This window comes from Tachyglossus aculeatus, chromosome X3 (genome assembly GCF_015852505.1).
Source record: "Tachyglossus aculeatus isolate mTacAcu1 chromosome X3, mTacAcu1.pri, whole genome shotgun sequence".
Classification (NCBI taxonomy): Eukaryota; Metazoa; Chordata; class Mammalia; order Monotremata; family Tachyglossidae; genus Tachyglossus; species Tachyglossus aculeatus.
The window spans coordinates 31,363,796-31,383,444 of NC_052099.1; the positions used below are offsets into that span (position 1 = coordinate 31,363,796).

Here is a 19,649-nt window from a genome sequence, read left to right on the forward strand (position 1 = left end):
GATGAGACAATAGCTCCCTCTTATAGACGGTAAGAGACACAGAGAAGTTAAGTGACTTGCCCAAGCTCACACAGCAAGCAATAGGCAGAGCCAGGATGAGAACCCAGGTCCTTCTGATTTCCGGGCCCATGCTCTACCCACTAGCCATGCTGCTTCTTAATTCTGGATCACCTATTGACGGCATTTACTATTTCTGTCCTTTGAGAAAGTTAGGTGAAGCCAGAAGTCAGAATCCAAGAAAGGTAAAATCCGCTTCATACAAGGAGGAAACTGAAACGGAGTCATCAAGTCCGCAAACCTCAAGTTTGGTTTCTCGTTCATGCAGCTCACGTCGAGTGCACAATGGGAAAATTGGGCAAAGTTTGTGTTTGTATTTCTTTTCAAGTGTACTTCAATGTTTTCTCCCTTTGAGGACCCATCAGACATCTCTTTTTCCTCGTCATTGTTTGTCAGAACTGATTCACCCAGCCTTTTCTGAACAGAACGAATATGGCTGTTTTCATTTATAAACTTCAACGACAATAATACCATTGGCCCAAATGGAGCCAACAAACAGGCTAAATTATTTGTTGTAAGGGATGCTGTAAAAGTCATTGTTTCCATATGCATAAAGTGCCAGAAAGTGGAATTAAAAATTAAAATGAACAAAAAAGATCAAGCATGTAATAATATAAACCTGCATAGTGATTATGAAGTTAGCTACCCAAATAATATTCAGTGGAATAAGGCAGATCAAATCATCCTGAATTATACAATTTGGTTGTTCATTCAGCCAAAAATACAGCAATTATTACTTAAATTTTCATTTCTAGCACCTAATGTGTTTTTACTTATACACGCTAAGGAAGAGCTTCCATAACAGCAAAATTGAAATATTGTATAGACCACACAAGAGCCTGGGGCTGGGAGCCAGAGAACCTGGGTAAGTTACTTGCTCCTCTGTGCCTCAGTTTCCTCATTTGTTAAACGGGGATTAAATGTCTGTTCTCCCTCTATCTTATGGTATTTGTTAAGCACTTATGTGTCAAACACTGTTCTAAGTGCTGTTTTAAATCTGAGAGTGTGAGCCCCATGTGAAACAGAAACTGTGTCAAAACTATGTTGTCTCTACTCGAATGCTTAGGACTGTGCTAGAAACATAATAAGGGTTTAACAAGTGCCAGAATTATTATAATTACCACCTCCACAGAGATACCTTCCCTAAGCCCTCTTTTCCTTTTCTTCAACTCCCTTCTGCATTGCCCTAACTTGCTCCCTTTATCTCCTCTCCCAGCCCCACAATCTATATATATGATTTATATAGATTTATATATAATATAAATTGCAGATATGCATATCTGCAATTTATATTAATATTTCTCTCCCCCTCTAGACTGTAAGCTCATTGTGGACAGGTAATGTGAAATACTATACTCTCTCAAACACACCTAATACAATGCTCTGCACAGGGTAAGCACTCAATACAATTGACTGACCTTCCCCATATCCCATGGAAAAAACTGTATGAGTTTTTTGGGAGAAGCTTAGCGAGTGAGAGTTTGACACTTTCTGTGAATTGCCCCCATTAAAGTACAGTCTGGCTCTGATTCAACTATTGCTCATGAGTATCAGGTTTGTAATAGACTCTTTTGAGATCTATCCTGGGGTGCTAAATGCTACTAGGGAACAACTCTCATTGTCTTTATAGAAATTGTTGGCAATCTGTTTACAAGTGGTGGATCATTAAGCAGTCATATGGTGGCCTCAGGACTTTGGGAATGATAATTGTAGTATTTGTTAAATGCTTACTGTGTGCTTACTCTAGGCTAAGCACTGGGGTAGCTACAAGATAAGCAGGTAATAATAATAATAATCGAGGTATTTGTTAAGCACTTAGCTCTGTGCCAGGCACTGTTCTAAGTGCTAGGGTAGATACAAGATAATCGGGTGCGACACGGTCTCTGACCCCAAGAGGCCTCACGGTCTTTATCCCTGTTTTACAGATGAGGACACTGAGGCCCAGAGAAGGGAAGTGATTTAATTCTGGTGTACTGTACTTTCCCAAAAGCTTAATACAGTGCTCTGCACATAGTAAGCACTCAATTAATACCATCGACTGAGCAATGATGGGGCAGCAGGAAAAATTTGAGAACCTGCTAGTGGGAATCAAAAAGACCCAAAACCCAATTTCTCTTTAGCTTCTGGTTGGAGACTCGAGTCAAGGTTTGGGGCTCTAACCTCTAAAAAGTGAACTGAGAATGATAATCTATGTGGTTTATTGGAATCTTGAGAGGATTGGTCCCTCTTTCTTCAAGGGGTTGGTATTTCTGGTTGAAATATTGAGCCCGATGCAATTCAGTTTGAATATCTGCTTAGTGGCTGGATCATTCTCCTCATATCTTCCTCAATCCCCTCCAATCTGGCTTCCGTCCCCTACATTCCACCGAAACTGCCCTCAAAGGTCACCAATGACCTCCTGCTAGCCAAATCCAACGGCTCCTACTCTATCCTAATCCTCCTTGACCTCTCAGCTGCCTTCAACACTGTGGATGGACCGCCCCCTTCTCCTCAACATGCTATCCAACCTTGGCTTCATAGACTCTGTCCTCTCCTGGTTCTCCTCTCATCTCTCCGGCCGTTCATTCTCAGTCTCTTTTGCGGGTTCCTCTTCCCCCTCCCATCCCCTTACTGTAGGGGTTCCTCAAGGGCCAGTTCTCGGTCCCCTTCTGTTCTCTATCTACACTCACTCCCTTGGTGAACTCATTCACTCCCATGGCTTCAACTATCATCTCTACGCTGATGACACCCAAATCTACATCTCTGCCCCTGCTCTCTCTCCCTCCCTCCAGGCTTGCATCTCCTCCTGCCTTCAAGACATCTCCATCTGGATGTCTGTCTGCCTGCCATCTAAAATTCAATATGTCCAAGACTGAGCTCCTTATCTCCCTCCCAAACCCTGCCCTCTCCCTGACTTTCCCGTCACTGTTGACGGCACTACCATCCTTCCCATCTCACAAGCCCGCAACCTTGGTGTCATCCTCAACTCCGCTCTTTCGTTCACCCCTCAAGTCCAATCCGTCACCAAAAACTACCCTGCTGGTTCAATCTCTCACCCTATCCCGACTGGATTTCTGCATCAACCTCCTCTCTGATCTCCCATCCTCCTGTCTCTCCCCACTTCAATCTATACTTCACGCCGCTGCCTGAATCAAGATTAATTAATCTTGGGGAAACCTGAGAATCAACAACCACATTTCATTTAATAGACGAGAATTCCCCTTCAAATGATCAAGATCGTTCACTGATCATAAATGAATACATTCCCATTATATCGATGAACAAGTAGAAAAGCAGAGTTCTTCAAGGTAATCCATTTCATTTCTTCAGATATATGAGTACAGTTAAATCTTTAAGGTATTGAGGTCATGAGCCAGGGCAAACAACAAGCTGATTAACCAAAGAGTAAATGGCTATGATTTTGGCTTCACAAAGCGGTGACCCCCCGCCCCCCATTCTTTGAAGTGCACATCAATTCCCCAAAAAATGGAAGAGTATCTGGAGAAAATTTATTTTGGGGGTGGGGGTGGGGGCTAAACTTTTGCATTCTTTTACATGGACCAGCATTTATCCTGACTGCTCTGCAATAACCCAACTAAAACCCAATATAGTTTTGCTTTTTAATAGCGGAAGACAAAATTTGCTACTTAATTTATTGCAGCCTTGCAAAAAGTGCAGTAGTACATTTCCCCATGCAGCTTGGGTTTATGGAAGAGGAAAACTAAATAGGTAATTATTCAATAGGAAATAACCCTGTTTTAGTGCCTTAAGCAAACACTTTAATAAAACTATGAAATTGTTTTCTTGCTGTTTTAATGAATTGCAGGGCTGTGAACACATATGCCGAACAGGTGGTTTCCCCCCCCCCCCTCACTGAACGTGTGTGCTACACTAATGTATTTTATTTTTCGATTTCAAAATTGAACATAAAATTTCCATTGCTATTTCTGGGCAATTTTTTTCTTCCAAGATGGTGCACTGTTTCACCCCAAACTTAGCAGGCTGGGAGAGCGAGCATGCTTCAGTTTGAATAAGCCATCTAAATTAAAAAGGAAAGGTACAGGAAAAAGAAATATATTTGCCATTGAATTCAGTGGATTAAGTGGGCTGATCAAAGCCTGTTTTCACTGATCAAAACTCTTGAGCCTATCCTAGCATAGGTGGAACTGACATCTCATCACTGTTGCTATCATTAGCTCTAGAGGAAAATTGCACCGAATAAAACCTAATGAGGCTACTAATGTCGTCGGAATGTACCCTCGGTTAACGAAGGATCAGACTCAGGACGGAGAACCTGCACAGCATTAATAATAACTATGGCATTTGTTAGGCACTTACTACATGCCAGGAATTGTACTAAGCACTGGGGTAGATACAAGCAAATTGCGTTGGACACAGTCGCCGTCCCACTTGGGGCTCACGATCTTAAACCCCGTTTTACAGATGAGGTCACTGAGGCCCAGTGACGTGACTTGCCCAGGGTCATTTTAATAAGCTCTGCCCTTGTGTCGGTGAGCACAGTTAGATAAACCAAAGAGCTCCAGATCTTTAGTCACAGCCACACCAAGGAGAAATCAGCGAGGTCTAGTGGAAAGAGCGGGCCTGGGCTTCAGGAGACGAGGCTTCTCATCCTGGCTCGGCCATTTTCCTGCCGTGCAACCTTGGGAAAGTCACTTGATTTCTCCTTGCCTGAGCTTTCTCATCTGTAAAATGGGAATTAAATATCTGTTCCCCCCCCTTCCCGAGTCCCATGTCGAACACGGACTGTGTCTGACCAGGGAAGCAGCATGGCCTAGTGGATAGAGCACGGGCCTAGGTGTCAGAAGGACCTGAGTTCTAATCCTGACTCTGCCACTTGACTTGCCGAAAATCTGTTTCAGAACAGCACCCGTCCAGGGCGGAAGACTGACCCGAGGAGATAAAAGCTCAAGTCCGGCATTCCGTCAGGGGTCTCCTCTCCTGGTCCGACCTACGGTATTCTCAGGAGGAAAAATCCAACCACGCCAATAAACTGGGGTCTGACAGGCCGGCTTTAATCGGCCGGCAAGAAAAGCCGGGACAGCTGGCTGTCGTCTTACTGGGGGAGTCAGCGTCTTCATCTGCTTAAAGAGCTCATCTGTTCATCTTCAAAAAAAAAACTGAGCTTCCTTGCTACTGAAAACAACAGTAAAATTGGCAGACAGTTGACACCAAAACAGACTTTTATAACTCCTGAGCCCTGACAATCAAAAACATGGCTCTACCCTGAATTTCAAGTCACGCTAACCAGCGGTTTAAAAGATAAACACAGAGAAATAGGAAGACTCAGAAATGCATTCATTTGCTCGGTTTCCTCCCATGAGATCCTCAGACCTATTCGATATGTCAATTACAGGGCAGGGAAAATTACAATGCAATTTCATCACGAATAACTCTTCTCTCGTCACCAAAAATCCTTTTGCGAGGGGAAAAATAGACCAGGGGAACAAAAAGTACCATCTTCAAAAGAAGAGTTTAAGCTGGCAACGTGTTTGTGGAAATTTACCACGAAGGACCAGATTGGGTGAGTTACTTCAATCAAATGTCAGGGAGACATGGATAGGGTTTTTCCTGCGTCTGTACCCCAAGCTACAGTTGACTGTGAGCTTGTTGCGGACAGGGAATTTGTTGTTTATTGTATTGTACTCTCCCAGCTGCTTAGTACAGTGCTTTGCACACAGTAAGCGCTCAATACAATTGAATGAACGCTGAATTGAGGCTCCATTATCCAAGCTAATTGAGAATGGCGGTCCACTGAATATCTGAAACGGAGTTGAAGAACCACCCTGACTCCTGTCTTCTCCGAGGAAGCCAGCCTGTCCCTCTACCCACCGTTGGCTGGGCTGGTTTTCAGCCTGGACTGTGAGCCCACTGTTGGGTAGGGACTGTCTCTATATGTTGCCAACTTGTACTTCCCAAGCGCTTAGTACAGTGCTCCGCACACAGTAAGTGCTCAATAAATACAATTGATTGATTGATTGGTGTCTCCCCTTTTGCGGGAAAATTCCTGCTTGCGCTTTGCTCAATTCTTCCACTTGCCAAGGACGAGCTGAGTGAGTAAGCAGAAGGAATTCTGGGGCAATCAGAGGGCTGTTCCCCTATTTTTAGCTCGGAGACCGGCAGTGCAGGTGATTGGCATTCAGTGGAGAGGGTTAAATACCACTTAAGCCAGACCAGGGGAAATAGGCACTTCTCTGCTCAACTCGTGACCTGACCAAAGCACCTGGCAGGAGGCGGGAGTCCCAACAGGGGAGTGGGAACATGAAAGAAGTGGGTGGGGGGCGGTCAGAAAGCAGAGCAAACCGGGGGGTTCCCCTCGGAGGTTCACCAGTCAACCCTGGCAGCTGGAACAGAACCAGACCTGGCAAGGGTCCCAGCAGTGAGGGGACGTGCTATTTTAAACCCCGGCCCTGACGAACAGCTGAGAGGTGCGGTGGCCGTGGGGGGAGTGGATTTAGGAAGCTGCTGTCCTGAGCCGGACTGCCCCGGCCAATGACAGAAAAGGTCAGGACTCTTTCTGCTGAGGCCTGGAGCTGTTGGAACTTCCCATCTGAGCTGGTGGGAGAGTGGGGCATAGGAAGGAAGGAACTCCTCACCCTGGGCTTCAAGGCTGTCCATCACCTCGCCCCCTCCTACCTCACCTCCCTTCTCTCCTTCTCCAGCCCAGCCGCACCCTCCGCTCCTCCGCCGCTAATCTCCTCACCATACCTCGTTCTCGCCTGTCCCGCCATCAACCCCCGGCCCACGTCATCCCCCGGGCCTGGAATGCCCTCCCTCTGCCCATCCGCCAAGCTAGCTCTCTTCCTCCCTTCAAGGCCCTACTGAGAGCTCACCTCCTCCAGGAGGCCTTCCCAGACTGAGCCCCTTCCTTCCTCTCCCCCTCGTCCCCCTCTCCATCCCCCGCATCTTACCTCCTTCCCTTCCCCACAGCACCTGTATATATGTATATATGTTTGTACATATTTATTACTCTATTTTACTTGTACATATCTATTCTATTTATTTTATTAGTATGCTTGGTTTTGTTCTCTGTCTCCCCCTTTCAGACTGTGAGCCCACTGTTGGGTAGGGACTGTCTCTATATGTTGCCAATGTGTACTTCCCAAGCGCTTAGTACAGTGCTCTGCACACAGTAAGCGCTCAATAAATACAATTGATGATGATGATGATGATGAGGAAGGAGAAGAACACTGGTGATGAAGGAGCCCTCACGCCAGGATGGGTGAGCCTCCTTGTCCAAGGAAAACCCACAGCAATCACTCCTCCTCCTCCTTTTCCCTTATTTTCCTCCACCCCTGGGAGACCGACTCCGAGGCCTGTACTCTATCCACTAGGCCTGCCCCAAGAGTAGAGGCCTTCTGGATCACGATCGGCCCCGTCTACACAAGCCAAATCAGGCCACGAGGATGGCCGGTTTAGTAATAATTTTAACTGTGGTGTCCGTACAGAAGCAACAGAAGCAGTGTGGCTCAGTGGAAAGAGCACGGGTTTGGGAGTCAGAGGTCATAGGTTCTAATCCTGGCTCCACCACTTGTCAGCTGTGTGACTTTGGGCAAGTCACTTCACTTCTCTGTGCCTCAGTTACTTCATCTGGAAAATGGGGATTAGGACTGTGAACCCCACGTGGGACAAGCTGACTACCTTGTATCTACCGGGCTTAGAACAGGGCTTGGAACATAGTAAGTGCTTAAACACCATCATTATTGTTATTACTGTTATTATTTGTTAAGCATTTATTATGTGCCAACTATTGTATTAAGTGCTGGGGTGGATACAAGCATATCAGGTTGAACATAGTCCCTGTCCCACATGGGGCTCACACTAACCCTCATTCTACAGATGATGTAACTGAGGCCCAGAGAAGTGAAATGACTTGCCCAAGGCCACACAGCAGACAAGTGGTGAGCTGGGATCCCAGCTCTGCCACATGTCTGCTGTGTGACCTTGGGCAAGTCACAACTTCTCTGAGCCTCAGTTACCTCATCTGTGAAATGGGGATTAAGACTGTGAGCCCCACGTAGGACATCTTGATCCCATTGTATTCCCCCCCCAGCGCTTAGAACAGTGCTTTGCACATAGTAAGCGCTTAACAAATGCCATTATTATTATTATTATTATTGTTGTACTTCCCAAGTGCTTAGTACAGTGTTCTGCACACAGTAAGCGCTCAATAAATATGATTGAATGAATGATTCATTCGATCGTATTTATTGAGCGCTTACTGTGCACAGAGTGCTGTACTAACCCATGACCTTTGAACTCCCAGGCCCGTGCCCTATTCACTACACCATGCTGCTTCCCACAAAAGGATCACACCCAACATGGGGCTCGAACCCACAACCCCGTATCATGCTCTACTGACTAAACCGGGCGGGTTTGGCCAAGGGCCCATGCTTCAGATTCCGCCGGTATCACAGGTCCCTCCACCCTCCTGCTGCCATCACGTGAAGCCTGAATGGCAGGAACGAATGGAGCAACAACAGAACAGAACACATCCACTTGGTGATAAAATTGGGCCTTGACTGGAAGGTCAAAGGTCATAACAGTGAGCCAGACTCCTGTCTCCAATTCTGGGTTACAACCACGAAACCACACGCGCTCCGTTCCCAGATGCCGTGCTGGAAGTCTCAGGTTACCATTCCCAAAGACACCTCAAATTAAACTCCACAGATAAATCATCCCCAAGAGGTGCCAGTTAAGTATCCCGACTCATACAATGGCTTCACGATGCCCACTCATGGTAGTGCTCGGCATATAGCACTTAAGTACCATATTTATTAGTATGGAATTTAAAGAAAAGAAAGTCACCTCTCCCAGGAAGAGAAGACCAACATCGTAGCCTAGTGGCAAGACCCAGGGCGTCAAAGGAAACTTTGCCGGTTTCCTTCTGCATGACCTTGGAGAAGTCACAACTTTTTTGCCTCAGTTACCGCCCCTGTAAAACAAAGATTAAATCTTCCTCCCTCCAATTCAGTTCCCAGTCCACATGGGCTTACAGTCTGTGTCCAACCTGATAAAATTAGACTTCCCTAAAACCGTGCTTTTAACATAGGAAGTATTTAACAAATACCATTAAAAAAAAAAAAATAAATAGAGGCTTAAGCGCATGAGGGCTTAGGACCCAGGCTCTATCCATTAGGCCCAAACTGCTTCTCTCAAATGGACTCTGGACTTTTCCCTCCTTCCACCTTCCAGACAGACAACTTCCTTGTTGTGGGAGGTGACCCCCCCGGCCCCCCAGGGGTGAGAATCAGGTCTGGGTGATGGGGTTCCAAATCACTAGTTGATTTTAGGAATGTCAAGGGCACCGTGTCCCAAGGGAAGGGAGAGGAACAAGCACCATTTTGAGAACCATCTTGGAACAATGGGCCTAGGGGCTACCCAAAACCCGAAGGAGGGGGTTCACAGGTCCAGCACTAGTGACCCAATGGACCAAATGTGGATTTCAACCAGACCTTGAGCTTAAGAAGTACTCTGTGGCCAGGAGTAGCAGATAAAGAACACACATAAGTGACGTATATCTGCATTAACACTTCTATTGTGTCCAGTTAAGAACAGAATTCATCATCTTTTCCTTTCCAATTAAGCAGAAAAGATATCTAGTGAACTTTTTTTCCCATAACTCCTTCGCTTTTTTGTTATTATCAGTGAATGAACTCTCCACAGTGCTTCTGACAAATTCTCAAGGCACCTCTTTTCCTTCTAAATTAAATCAGAATTGGTTGCACGTTTGGCCCAACTGCTAATGCTCTCCACATGCTTACTCTTTCAAGTTCAAAATGTTTCCTATTAGGCATTTCTAACACTGAACAGAATCCTGTGAAATGCCCCACAAAGAACCCTAAGACTGCCTCTACTTTGAGCCTCTGATTCAGGCTGTAAATCACATTTGCGAGCACCTAATCCTTAAACAGCTTCCATGAAGCACCGGTTTTTATTGGCTTTCTTTCCCTCTTCTTTCCAGTGGCCATCAGAACTAGCTTCCAACACCCGAGATTTCGCTGCCAAGGTTACCTGAGATGTATTCTGACCTGTGATCATCACCACAGGAAGGAGATTCTGAAATGAAAACCCCACAGAGAATTCTCATCGGGTCCGCTCTAATTATCGGAGACCAGCAATCAAATCCCACATTATGCCGGACAAACGAGATCGACCTGCAGAGCAAGGACAGTCATCTGCAGGGAACGGCAGAAGCAACTGTTCCGATTTAAGGAACCTGGTTTCTATTTCCAGGATTTTATTTTCTTGGCAAACCTGGAGTTTCCTTGTAAACTGTTTTACTGAATTAATTTTTCTCCCGATAGCCATCTTGCCTTCTGTCACCCAGAAGACGATGATTTAAGCCCTAGAACATAGGCCATCATCAATCCACGTAGGCTTGCCCTCAAGACCAAATTCCTGGACTGTAAAATGTGAGGAAGAACCACAGGGCTAGAGAGTTCAGGGGACAACGTGGCGGCAAGGCCCGGGCTTGGAAATCTGAGGTTTCTAATCCCAGCTCCAACACTTGTCCACTGTGGGACCTTGGGTAAGTCACTTCACTTATCTGGGCCTCAGGTACCTCATCTGTAAAATGGGGATTGAGATTGTGAGCCCCACATGGGACAGGGACTGTGTCCAATCTGATTTGCTTGAATCCACCCCAGTGCTTTAGAACAGTGCCTGGCATAAAGTACTTAAATATCATAATAAGTATTATTATGATGTGAACATACTTAAATACCATAATAATAATAATTACTATTATTATTATTATTAAGTGAACACTCTATATTCTGAGTGTCTGGCCTGTCCCTCTGGGGAAGAGATTTTAGAAGACTCTTGCGTTCCCCACAGTCCTGGTCACGGAGATTGACTGAACACATCTAGATGCCTGAATATAAAACAGGAAGGATTTGGGATGCAGGCGGCTGCTAAGTGACTTTTCTATCTTCCTGTGAATTTATTTCTTGCCCGCAGTTTCCCCTCTCTCACTGGGGATCGGGGAGAAGAACTGCACAAGGGACGTAGAAGTGAGGGATTTTACTAAAGCTTCTTCCTCTCCTTAAGTGTCATCTTCAAGCCTCATTTCTTTAGGAAATCATTCCTGACAACTTGGGATTCCTGGGCCGGACCTCTGTGGAGATTTGTCTTTCCCTTACTGTGTGTCAGGCACTGTACTAAGCACAGGGATGGATACAAGCAAATCGAGTTGGACACAATCCCTGTCCCACGTGGGGCTCACGGTCTTAATCTCCATTTTATAGATGAGATAACTGAGGCCCAGAGAAGTGACTTGCCCAAGGTCATCCAGCAGACAAGTGGCGGGGCTGAGATTAGAACCCAGGTCCTTGCTTTACCTCAAATTGCTCCCGCTTGGAACTTAGCCCACAGAAGCAGTAGAGAGCTGCTACCTTCCTGCTGATATGAACCCCTTATTCATATAATAATAATAATAATGATGGCATTTATTAAGCACTTACTATGTGCAAAGCACTGTTCTAAGTGCTGGGAGGTTACAAGGTGATCAGGTTGTCCCACAGGGGGCTCACAGTCAATCCCCATTTTACAGATGAAGTAACTGAGGCGCAGAGAAGTTAAGTGACTTGCCCAAAGTCACACAGCTGACAACTGACAGAGCCGGGATTTGAACCCATGACCACTGACTCCAAAGCCCATGCTCTTTCCACTGAGCCACGCTGCTTCTCTGCTTCATATCTGGACAGGAGAAGAAGCTGCTTCGCTGCTTCATATCTGGACAGAAGAAGATCACTCAGGGCTGAAGTTCTTCTTGCCTGCTGAACCCCGATATAAATGACCAATTGCTCAAAGAAATAATAATTATGGTATTTGCTAAGTGCTTACTATGTGCCAAGCACTGTTGTAAGTGCGGGGTTAGATACAAGGTCATCAGGTTGGACACAGTCCCTAACCCACGTGGGGCTCACATTCTCAATCCCCATTTTACAGATGAGGTAACTAAGGCACAGAGAAGTTAAGTGACTTGCCCAAGGTCCCACAGCAGACAAGCAGCGGTGCCAAGTTTAGAAGAGATGACTTCTGATTCCCAGGCCTGTTCTCTATCCACTAGGCCATGCTGTTTCTTAGAGAAGCAGCATGGCTCAGTGGAAAAGAGCATGGGCTTTGGAGTCAGAGGTCATGGGTTCAAATCCCCGCTCCGCCAACTGTCAGCTGTGTGACTTTGGGCAAGTCACTTCACTTCTCTGTGCCTCAGTTATCTCATCTATAAAATGGGGATTAAAATTGTGAGCCCCCCATGGGACAACCTGATCACCTTGTAACCTCCCCAGCGCTTAGAACAGTGCTTTGCACATAGTAAGCACTTAACACCATCATTATTATTATGTTGCCAATTTGTACTTCCCAAGCGCTTAGTACAGTGCTCTGCACATAGTAAGCGCTCAATAAATATGATTGATGATGATTATTATTCTCAGATGACTGTCTGGCATATTCCGGACTGGCCCTGGACTCAAAAGAGCAAGTCAAAGCTGCATCTCTTAATGATAAAGGGGAAATTTATCCCAGGATGCTGCATAGGAGTCAGTTGCTACATTTCCAGACCCCTTTCCCACATTTACTCCCCTTCTAGACTGTAAACTCCTTGCAGACAGGGAACATGCTACCAATTTTGTTACACTGCACTCTCCCAAGCGCTCAGTACAGTATGCTGTGCTAAGGGGAAGCAGCATGGCATAGTGGATGGGAGTCAAAAGGTCATGGGTACTAATCCCAGCCCCGCCACTTGTCTGCTGTGTGTTCTTGGGCAAGTCGCTTCACTCCTCTGGGCCTCAGTTTCCTCATCTGTAAAATGAGGATTGCGACTATGAGCCCCACGTGGGACAGGGATTGTGTCCAACCTGATGACCTTGTATCTAACCCCGCACTTACAACAGTGCTTGGCACATAGTAAGCACTTAACAAATACCATAATTATTATTTCTTTGAGCAACTGGTCATTTATATCGGGGTTCAGCAGGCAAGAAGAACTTCAGCCCTGAGTGATCTTCTTCTGTCCAGATATGAAGCAGCGAAGCATCTTGCATCCACCCCAGCGCTTAATACAGTGTTTGACACAAAATAAGCATTTAAATACCACAGTTATTATTACCACGCTGTACACAGTAAGCTCTCGGTGAATTGACTAATGATCAAATCTCTAAGACCACTCCCTCCAGGCTTTGTGTGGCTGACCTCTCCACAGTTCCCCATCACTCTGAAATCGCTCATCGCACAGCGATTGACCATCCATTACAGAATCCTCTGGCTTTGCAGGGCAGCTGGCAGCAGGAACTTTGAATGGCCAGATGGTCCTGGGGAATGGGGGTCTAGGACTAGGAGAACAAGAAACTCGTGGCATCTGGTTCGGTCCTAGGTTAGACCTCGATGATTTAAAGCAATCCCTGCAAGGTTCTCACCTTTCTCTCCATCTTTCCACCTGCCGATCTGCACCTTTCCACATTGTTTGGCAGACTGTCCTCCCCCCGCCCCCCCTTTCTCCCTAACCCAGGGCTCATGTCTCCCACTTTGAGCACCCTCCTCGACATTCACTCCCACCCCTTTCCCATCTGCTTTGTGGCCTCTTCCACAACCCTGCTTATTTCACCGTAGCCTCTGTTTCCAAGCTCGTATGTCCATCATCATCATCATCAATCGTATTTATTGAACGCTTACTGTGTGCAGAGCACTGTACTAAGCGCTTGGGAAGTACAAGTTGGCAACATATAGAGACAGTCCCTACCCAATAGTGGGTTCACAGTCTAAAATGTCCACTCAACCTTCCTCCACGCCCCCTTTTTCTCCTCCTTGCAAATGATCAGGTGAGATGGGGGAGTGTCACACATATATCATTAAATAGGATTGTTACTATGGTTTAGTGAGTCTTCTACAGCCTTATCAAAATAACACCAACAGCCCTCATTCAGGGGCTTATACAACACCTTGTTTTACTGTTCGCAAGCAAGTCCCAGCACTCTCTCAATCCCATCCACACAGGATAACCAGACGTAGGAAACACAGCTAAATTGGATTTCCCAAGTTCTTTTTGGATCTCCCCTAACACAGGTCTGTTTTTTCCTTGGTTTTCTTTGATGTTTTAACCAAGAGGAAACAGACACAATAAAAGAGACGCGCAAGATATTTCCGTTTTGCTCTCGGAAGCACTGCTCATGCGCCCAATTTTAAAGGTCAATACATCAAGTACCAAGAATGCCATTTCCTTCATCACCATCCGTAGAGGTGGGGAATTTTACTCACCAATACAGGCGTGAACTCGCACTGAGAGCTGGGTCCTCAGGATTATACTTTGCTTCTTGCTCCTGCTAAAGAAAGAGAAAATACAGTGTTAGTACCAAAATCTCTAATGGCAGAGAGATGTGTACCATGTTTAAGAAACCCTAGTTACTAGAAACCAAGGACACCCACTAAGGGCTAGTTTCTCTAAGTAATAATTGTGGTAACAATTGTATTTGTAAAGCCCTTACTATATACTATATATATATATATATATATATATATATATATATATATACACACACACACACACACACACACACACACACACACACACAATGTGCCAAGCACTGTACTAAGTTCTGGGATCAATGCAGGATAATCAGGCCCCACATGGGGCTCCCAATGTAAGTAGGAGGGAGAGCATTCATTCAATTATATGAGTGCTTACTGTATACAAAACACTGTACTAAGCGCTTGGGAGGGTACACTATAACAAACAGACACGTTCCCTGCTCACAACAAGCTTACAGTCTCTAGGGGGAGACGGGCATTAATACAAATAACGGGTACTGAACCCCCATTGGGTCGATGAGGAAACTGAGGCCCAGAAAAATGAAGCGACTTGCCCAAGGTAACACAGCAGCCAAGTGGCGGAGCCGGGATTAGAACCCAGGTCCTTCTGACCCTCAGGGCCTCTGTTCTTTCCACTAGACAATGCTGTTTCCATCTCTACTGAACTTCAACATTTCCGCATCACCTTTGCACTTGAATCCTCACCTGCTAAACAGTAAGATTTCACCCCAGAGCTCTACTCAGAGCACTAATGTCAACATCTCTGAAATGCCGCTTCTCCCGATCCGTAATTTGTTTTAAGTGTCTGCCTCCCCGACTAGACTGTAAACTCCTTTTCTACTTAACTCTACTGTATAATACTCTCAAGTGCTTAGTTCAGGACTCTGGCCAGAGTAAAGTCAAATATAATCATTTAATAGGGTTGTACTTTCCAAGAACTAAAATTCAGTCCCCATTTTTATATGATTTGAAGAGGAAAGGGAACCACTTCCTCGCAAAGTTTGCTAGGAAGAAGAGACCATTTTCTTTTCTGGTAAACATTAAACTCTAAGAAATAATATTTGTTAAGTGCTTACTATGTACCAAGCACTGTGGTGAATACAAGATAACCAAGGTCCCACATGGGGTTCATGGCCTAAAGAGAAGGGAGAACAGGTTACTGAATCCTCATGTTGCAAATAAGGGAACTGAGGCACAGAGAAGTTAAACCACTTGCCCAAGGTCACACACCAGAGGAGTGGTGGAGCTGGGATTAGAACCCAGGTCCTCCAACTCCCAGGCCCATGATCTTTCATCATCAGTAGTATTTACCGTGGTGTGGAGCTCTGTACTAAGCGTCTTCCACTAGGCCATGAGGCTTCTCTAAGAAACAAATAGTTAACCTGTTCGGGCGAAATTTATTTTGTGGCTCTGAGCTCCAGGCCTGATGTTGACCTGAACCTGAATCCTCCCTGAAATCAAGTTCCTTCAAGGAGGGGGGCGGGGGGATAAGGCACAGTGCATCATGTGTGGGATTATAGTTACTCATTACAGAGAAAAAAAAAACATCACATGGGTTCCCTCTGGCAAAAAGAAATAAAAAATACTCTAGGCATCAAAACTGTTCGACAGAGGACAGTTTTCGTGGTCAGTACTGACAGAAGAGGTTGACGGAGTTGGAAAAGTGTTTGTGTACAAATATTCGTCCAAATGCTGGGGGCTGAATAAAATTCAGAATAAATGGTGGGAAAACCCATCCAGGTTGGTGGGGCTGCGCGGACCTAAGGCTCCTGTGAGTTTGAAACCATTTTCCTCCGTTAAACAAAAACACAGAGTGGTGGGCCAGCCCTGGCACAGGGCCACCAGCCAATGCCCGTTCTTTGACCTGGCGGGCTTGCAAGAGTTCCCAGAGAAAACCAATGAGAACAAAAAACATTGAAAAAGACCGAGTCGGATCATCACCTTCAAAGCAAGCGGGGGTGGTGATAATCTTTGCTGCCAACAGCGGCCGTGGGTCCTCAACGTGACACCTGAATGCCTAGGACACCACCCTAACATCCAAATTCCCCACACCCCAATAGACAAAATTTTTTTTTAAAAAAAGCACTTTAAATAGAAAAGCATGTAATGAATTTAGTCATGGAAGGCAGCACGCAAACCTCTACTCGAAAGGCATTCTGATGCTGAATCATGCCTTTTTAAAAAAAAAATGGTATTTATAACACTCTTCGGATGAGCCAGGCACTGGAGTAGATGCAAGATAAACAGGTTGGACAATCCATGTCCCACAGTCTTCATCTCCATTTTACAGATGAGGTAACTAATCACTCAATTTATTGAGTATTTATTGAGCACTTACTAGACCCAGAGCACTGTACTAAGCAACTGGGAGAGTACAACAATCAGCAGACACGTTCCCAGCCCATAATGAGTTTACAGACTAGAGGACCCAGACCCAGAGACATTAAATGACTTGCCCAACGACACACAGCAGGCAAATGGTAAAGCAGGAATTAGATTCCTAGGTCCTCTGAACAGCCTGGAAGAATATCTGGGGACAGAGAGCGTGATTTATTTCTCCTAACTGCTAGTAATTTAGGGCTATATCCCTCTATTAGACAGTAGCCCCTTGAGATCAGAAAAGAAGTCTTGCTTCAGTGATACTCTCCTAAGCCCTTAGTTCAGTGTTTTGTGCTCAGGAAATACCATTGATTTCTTGATTAATAGACAAAGAAACTTAGGCCCAGAGATAAGGGTGTCGCAGTTATTCAGTGTTGGAGCCAGTCTGCTAAGTGACTTGGCCAAAGTCACACAGCAGAGAAGTGGCAGAGCTGTGATTAGAACCCATGATCTTCTGACTCAGGCCCATGCTCTATCCACTAAGCCACTGGGATGGGAAGGAATTATAGTGATGGTTTGCAAACACCTGGCTTGTCCATCTTGTATATATTTATTTTACTTGTACATATTTACTACCCTATTTTATTAATGATGTGCATATAGCTATACTTCTATTTATTCTAGCAGTTTTGACACCTGTCTACATGTTTTGTTGTCTGCCTCCCCCTTCTAGACTGTGAGCCCATTGTTGGGTAGGGACCGTCTCTATAGGTTGCCAAATTGTACTTCCCAAGTGCTTAGTACAGTGCTCTGCACACAGTTTAAGCGCTCAATAAATACGATTGAATGAATGAATGATTGAGACCCAGCCTTATGTCTGCTGTAGAGCTCCTTGGGCTAGGGAAGGGGGAAGGGGAGGCAGAGGAAGAGGATGGGCAGCAAGGAAGCCAGGGACTGCACCAGGACCCTCCTCCTTATGGACAGGAATGTTGCAGAAAGTACTTCCTCATTCCCTGTCAGGAAACTGACAAAATGTTTCTGGATGTTAAGTTTACCACCTCATGGGCCAATAAATCCAACCATGAAAGACTTCCTTTCAAACTACCTGGCACCCAGGGGACATTGGAGGGAATATGTACTTGGCCATCAGCAACCTTACAAAAAAAACTTTTTTTTTGGGTTGGTGAGGGGGCACCAGTGAATTGAGTTCATTTCAGATTCCAGAGTAGGGGTCCTTCGCTTCCTTCAAAAATCACACACTCCTTGGGCTCTCTCAAAGCTTCACTTTATCTTCCTCAAACTTCTTCTAATCTAATAAATCCATATGGCACACTGCAGAGGTTCTGTCAGAGGCATAACAGAAAACCACAGGATGTTTCGATAGAGAGATACGAATTGCTCTCAGACTTGAGTCTACCATGTACGCTCTCCATTGATTCGCGCCATGGCTCAACACCAATGTGATAGTTTTGTATAATAATAATAATAATAATAATGGCATTTATTAAGTGCTTACTATGTGCAAAGCACTGTTCTAAGCACTGGGGAGGTTACAAGGTAATCAGGTTGTCCCACGGGGGCTCACAGTCTTAATCCCCATTTTACAGATGAGGGAACTGAGGCACAGAGAAGTTAAGTGATTTGCCCAAAGTCACACAACTGACAATTGGCAGAGCTGGGATTTGAACCCATGACCTCTGACTCCAAAGCCCATGCTCTTTTCCACTGAGCCACGCTGCTTCTCTAATGATGATTGTATCATCATTCAATCTGTTTCAAACCATATTTGGTTTGACTGAAAATGACTGGGTGACATTTTATGATAGAGAAGAGCCAGCAGGGAAGGGAGACAGGGAGAGAGAAACACAGAGATGAATAAGTGGGAAAGAGAGAACGAATGCAGGAGAGTGATTCCAAGATGATCAATTGCATTTATTGAATGCTTACTGTGTGCAGAGCACTGCACCTTGACCTTGGGAGAGAGAGTACAGTACAACAATAAACAGACACATTCCCTGACCACAATGAGCTTATACTCCGGGGAGGGGGGAGACAGACATTAATATAAATGAATTATGGATTTATGGACCCTGTGAGAGGGGTGAATAAAGGGTGCAAATGTGATGCGAGAGGGAGAAGAGGAAATGAGGACTTAGTTGGGGAATGCCTCTTGGAGATGTGCTTTTAATAGGATTTGAAGGTGGGGAGAGGTGGGGTGAAGGTGGGGTCACTTCACTTCTCTGGGCCTCAGTTATCTCATCTGTAAAATGGGGATTAAGATTGTGAGCCCCACATGGGACAACCTGATCACCTTGTATTCTCCCCAGCACTTAGAACAGTGCTTTGCACATAGTAAGTGCTTAACAAGTACCAAAATGAATATTATTATTACAAGCCAGATTGGACACAGCCCGTCTCACATGGGGCTCACAGTCTTAATCCCCATTTTACCGGTGAGGTAACAGGTACAGAGAAGTGAAGCAACTTGCCCAAGGTCACACAGCAAATAAGTGGCGGGGCCAGGATTAGAACCCAGGTCTACCGACTCCTCAGCCTTTTGAAAAGTCTACATGGTATTTCACTCAATCAGTAGGTGTCTGTAGTACGTTGAAACCGACTTGAACTTTGGCACACCCATAGCCAAAAGGCAGCTGAGCTTAGTACATCATTTCCCAAAAAGCTAAACATGATAACTACCCCAACTGCTAAGAATAGTTTGCATTCTCAACAAGAACAAGCTAGAACACATCATTCATTCCCTATCTGCTGTGTGAAAATCCCAAATAAAACTCAACCCAAGGGGAAACTGGGAGGTCGCAAATGTCGAACAAAGTTACAGAGAAAGCAGCGTGGCCTAGCTGCTAGAGCACAGGCCTTGGAGTCAGAAGGACCTGAGTTCTAATCCTGACTCCTGCACTCATCTGCTGGGTCACCTTGGACTTCAATTCACTTCTCTGTGCCTCAGT

The 19,649-nt window shown here is 45.4% G+C and overlaps 1 protein-coding gene across 1 annotated transcript in view; it reads right to left on the reverse strand.

Annotated features, from left to right (window-relative positions):
* FHOD3 (formin homology 2 domain containing 3) overlaps window positions 1–19,649 on the reverse strand; it is a 335,498-nt gene that overhangs the window by 263,783 nt on the left and 52,066 nt on the right. The window contains 1 exon segment of the mRNA XM_038770188.1: window positions 14,314–14,378. Coding sequence (XP_038626116.1) covers window positions 14,314–14,378 — 65 coding nt within the window.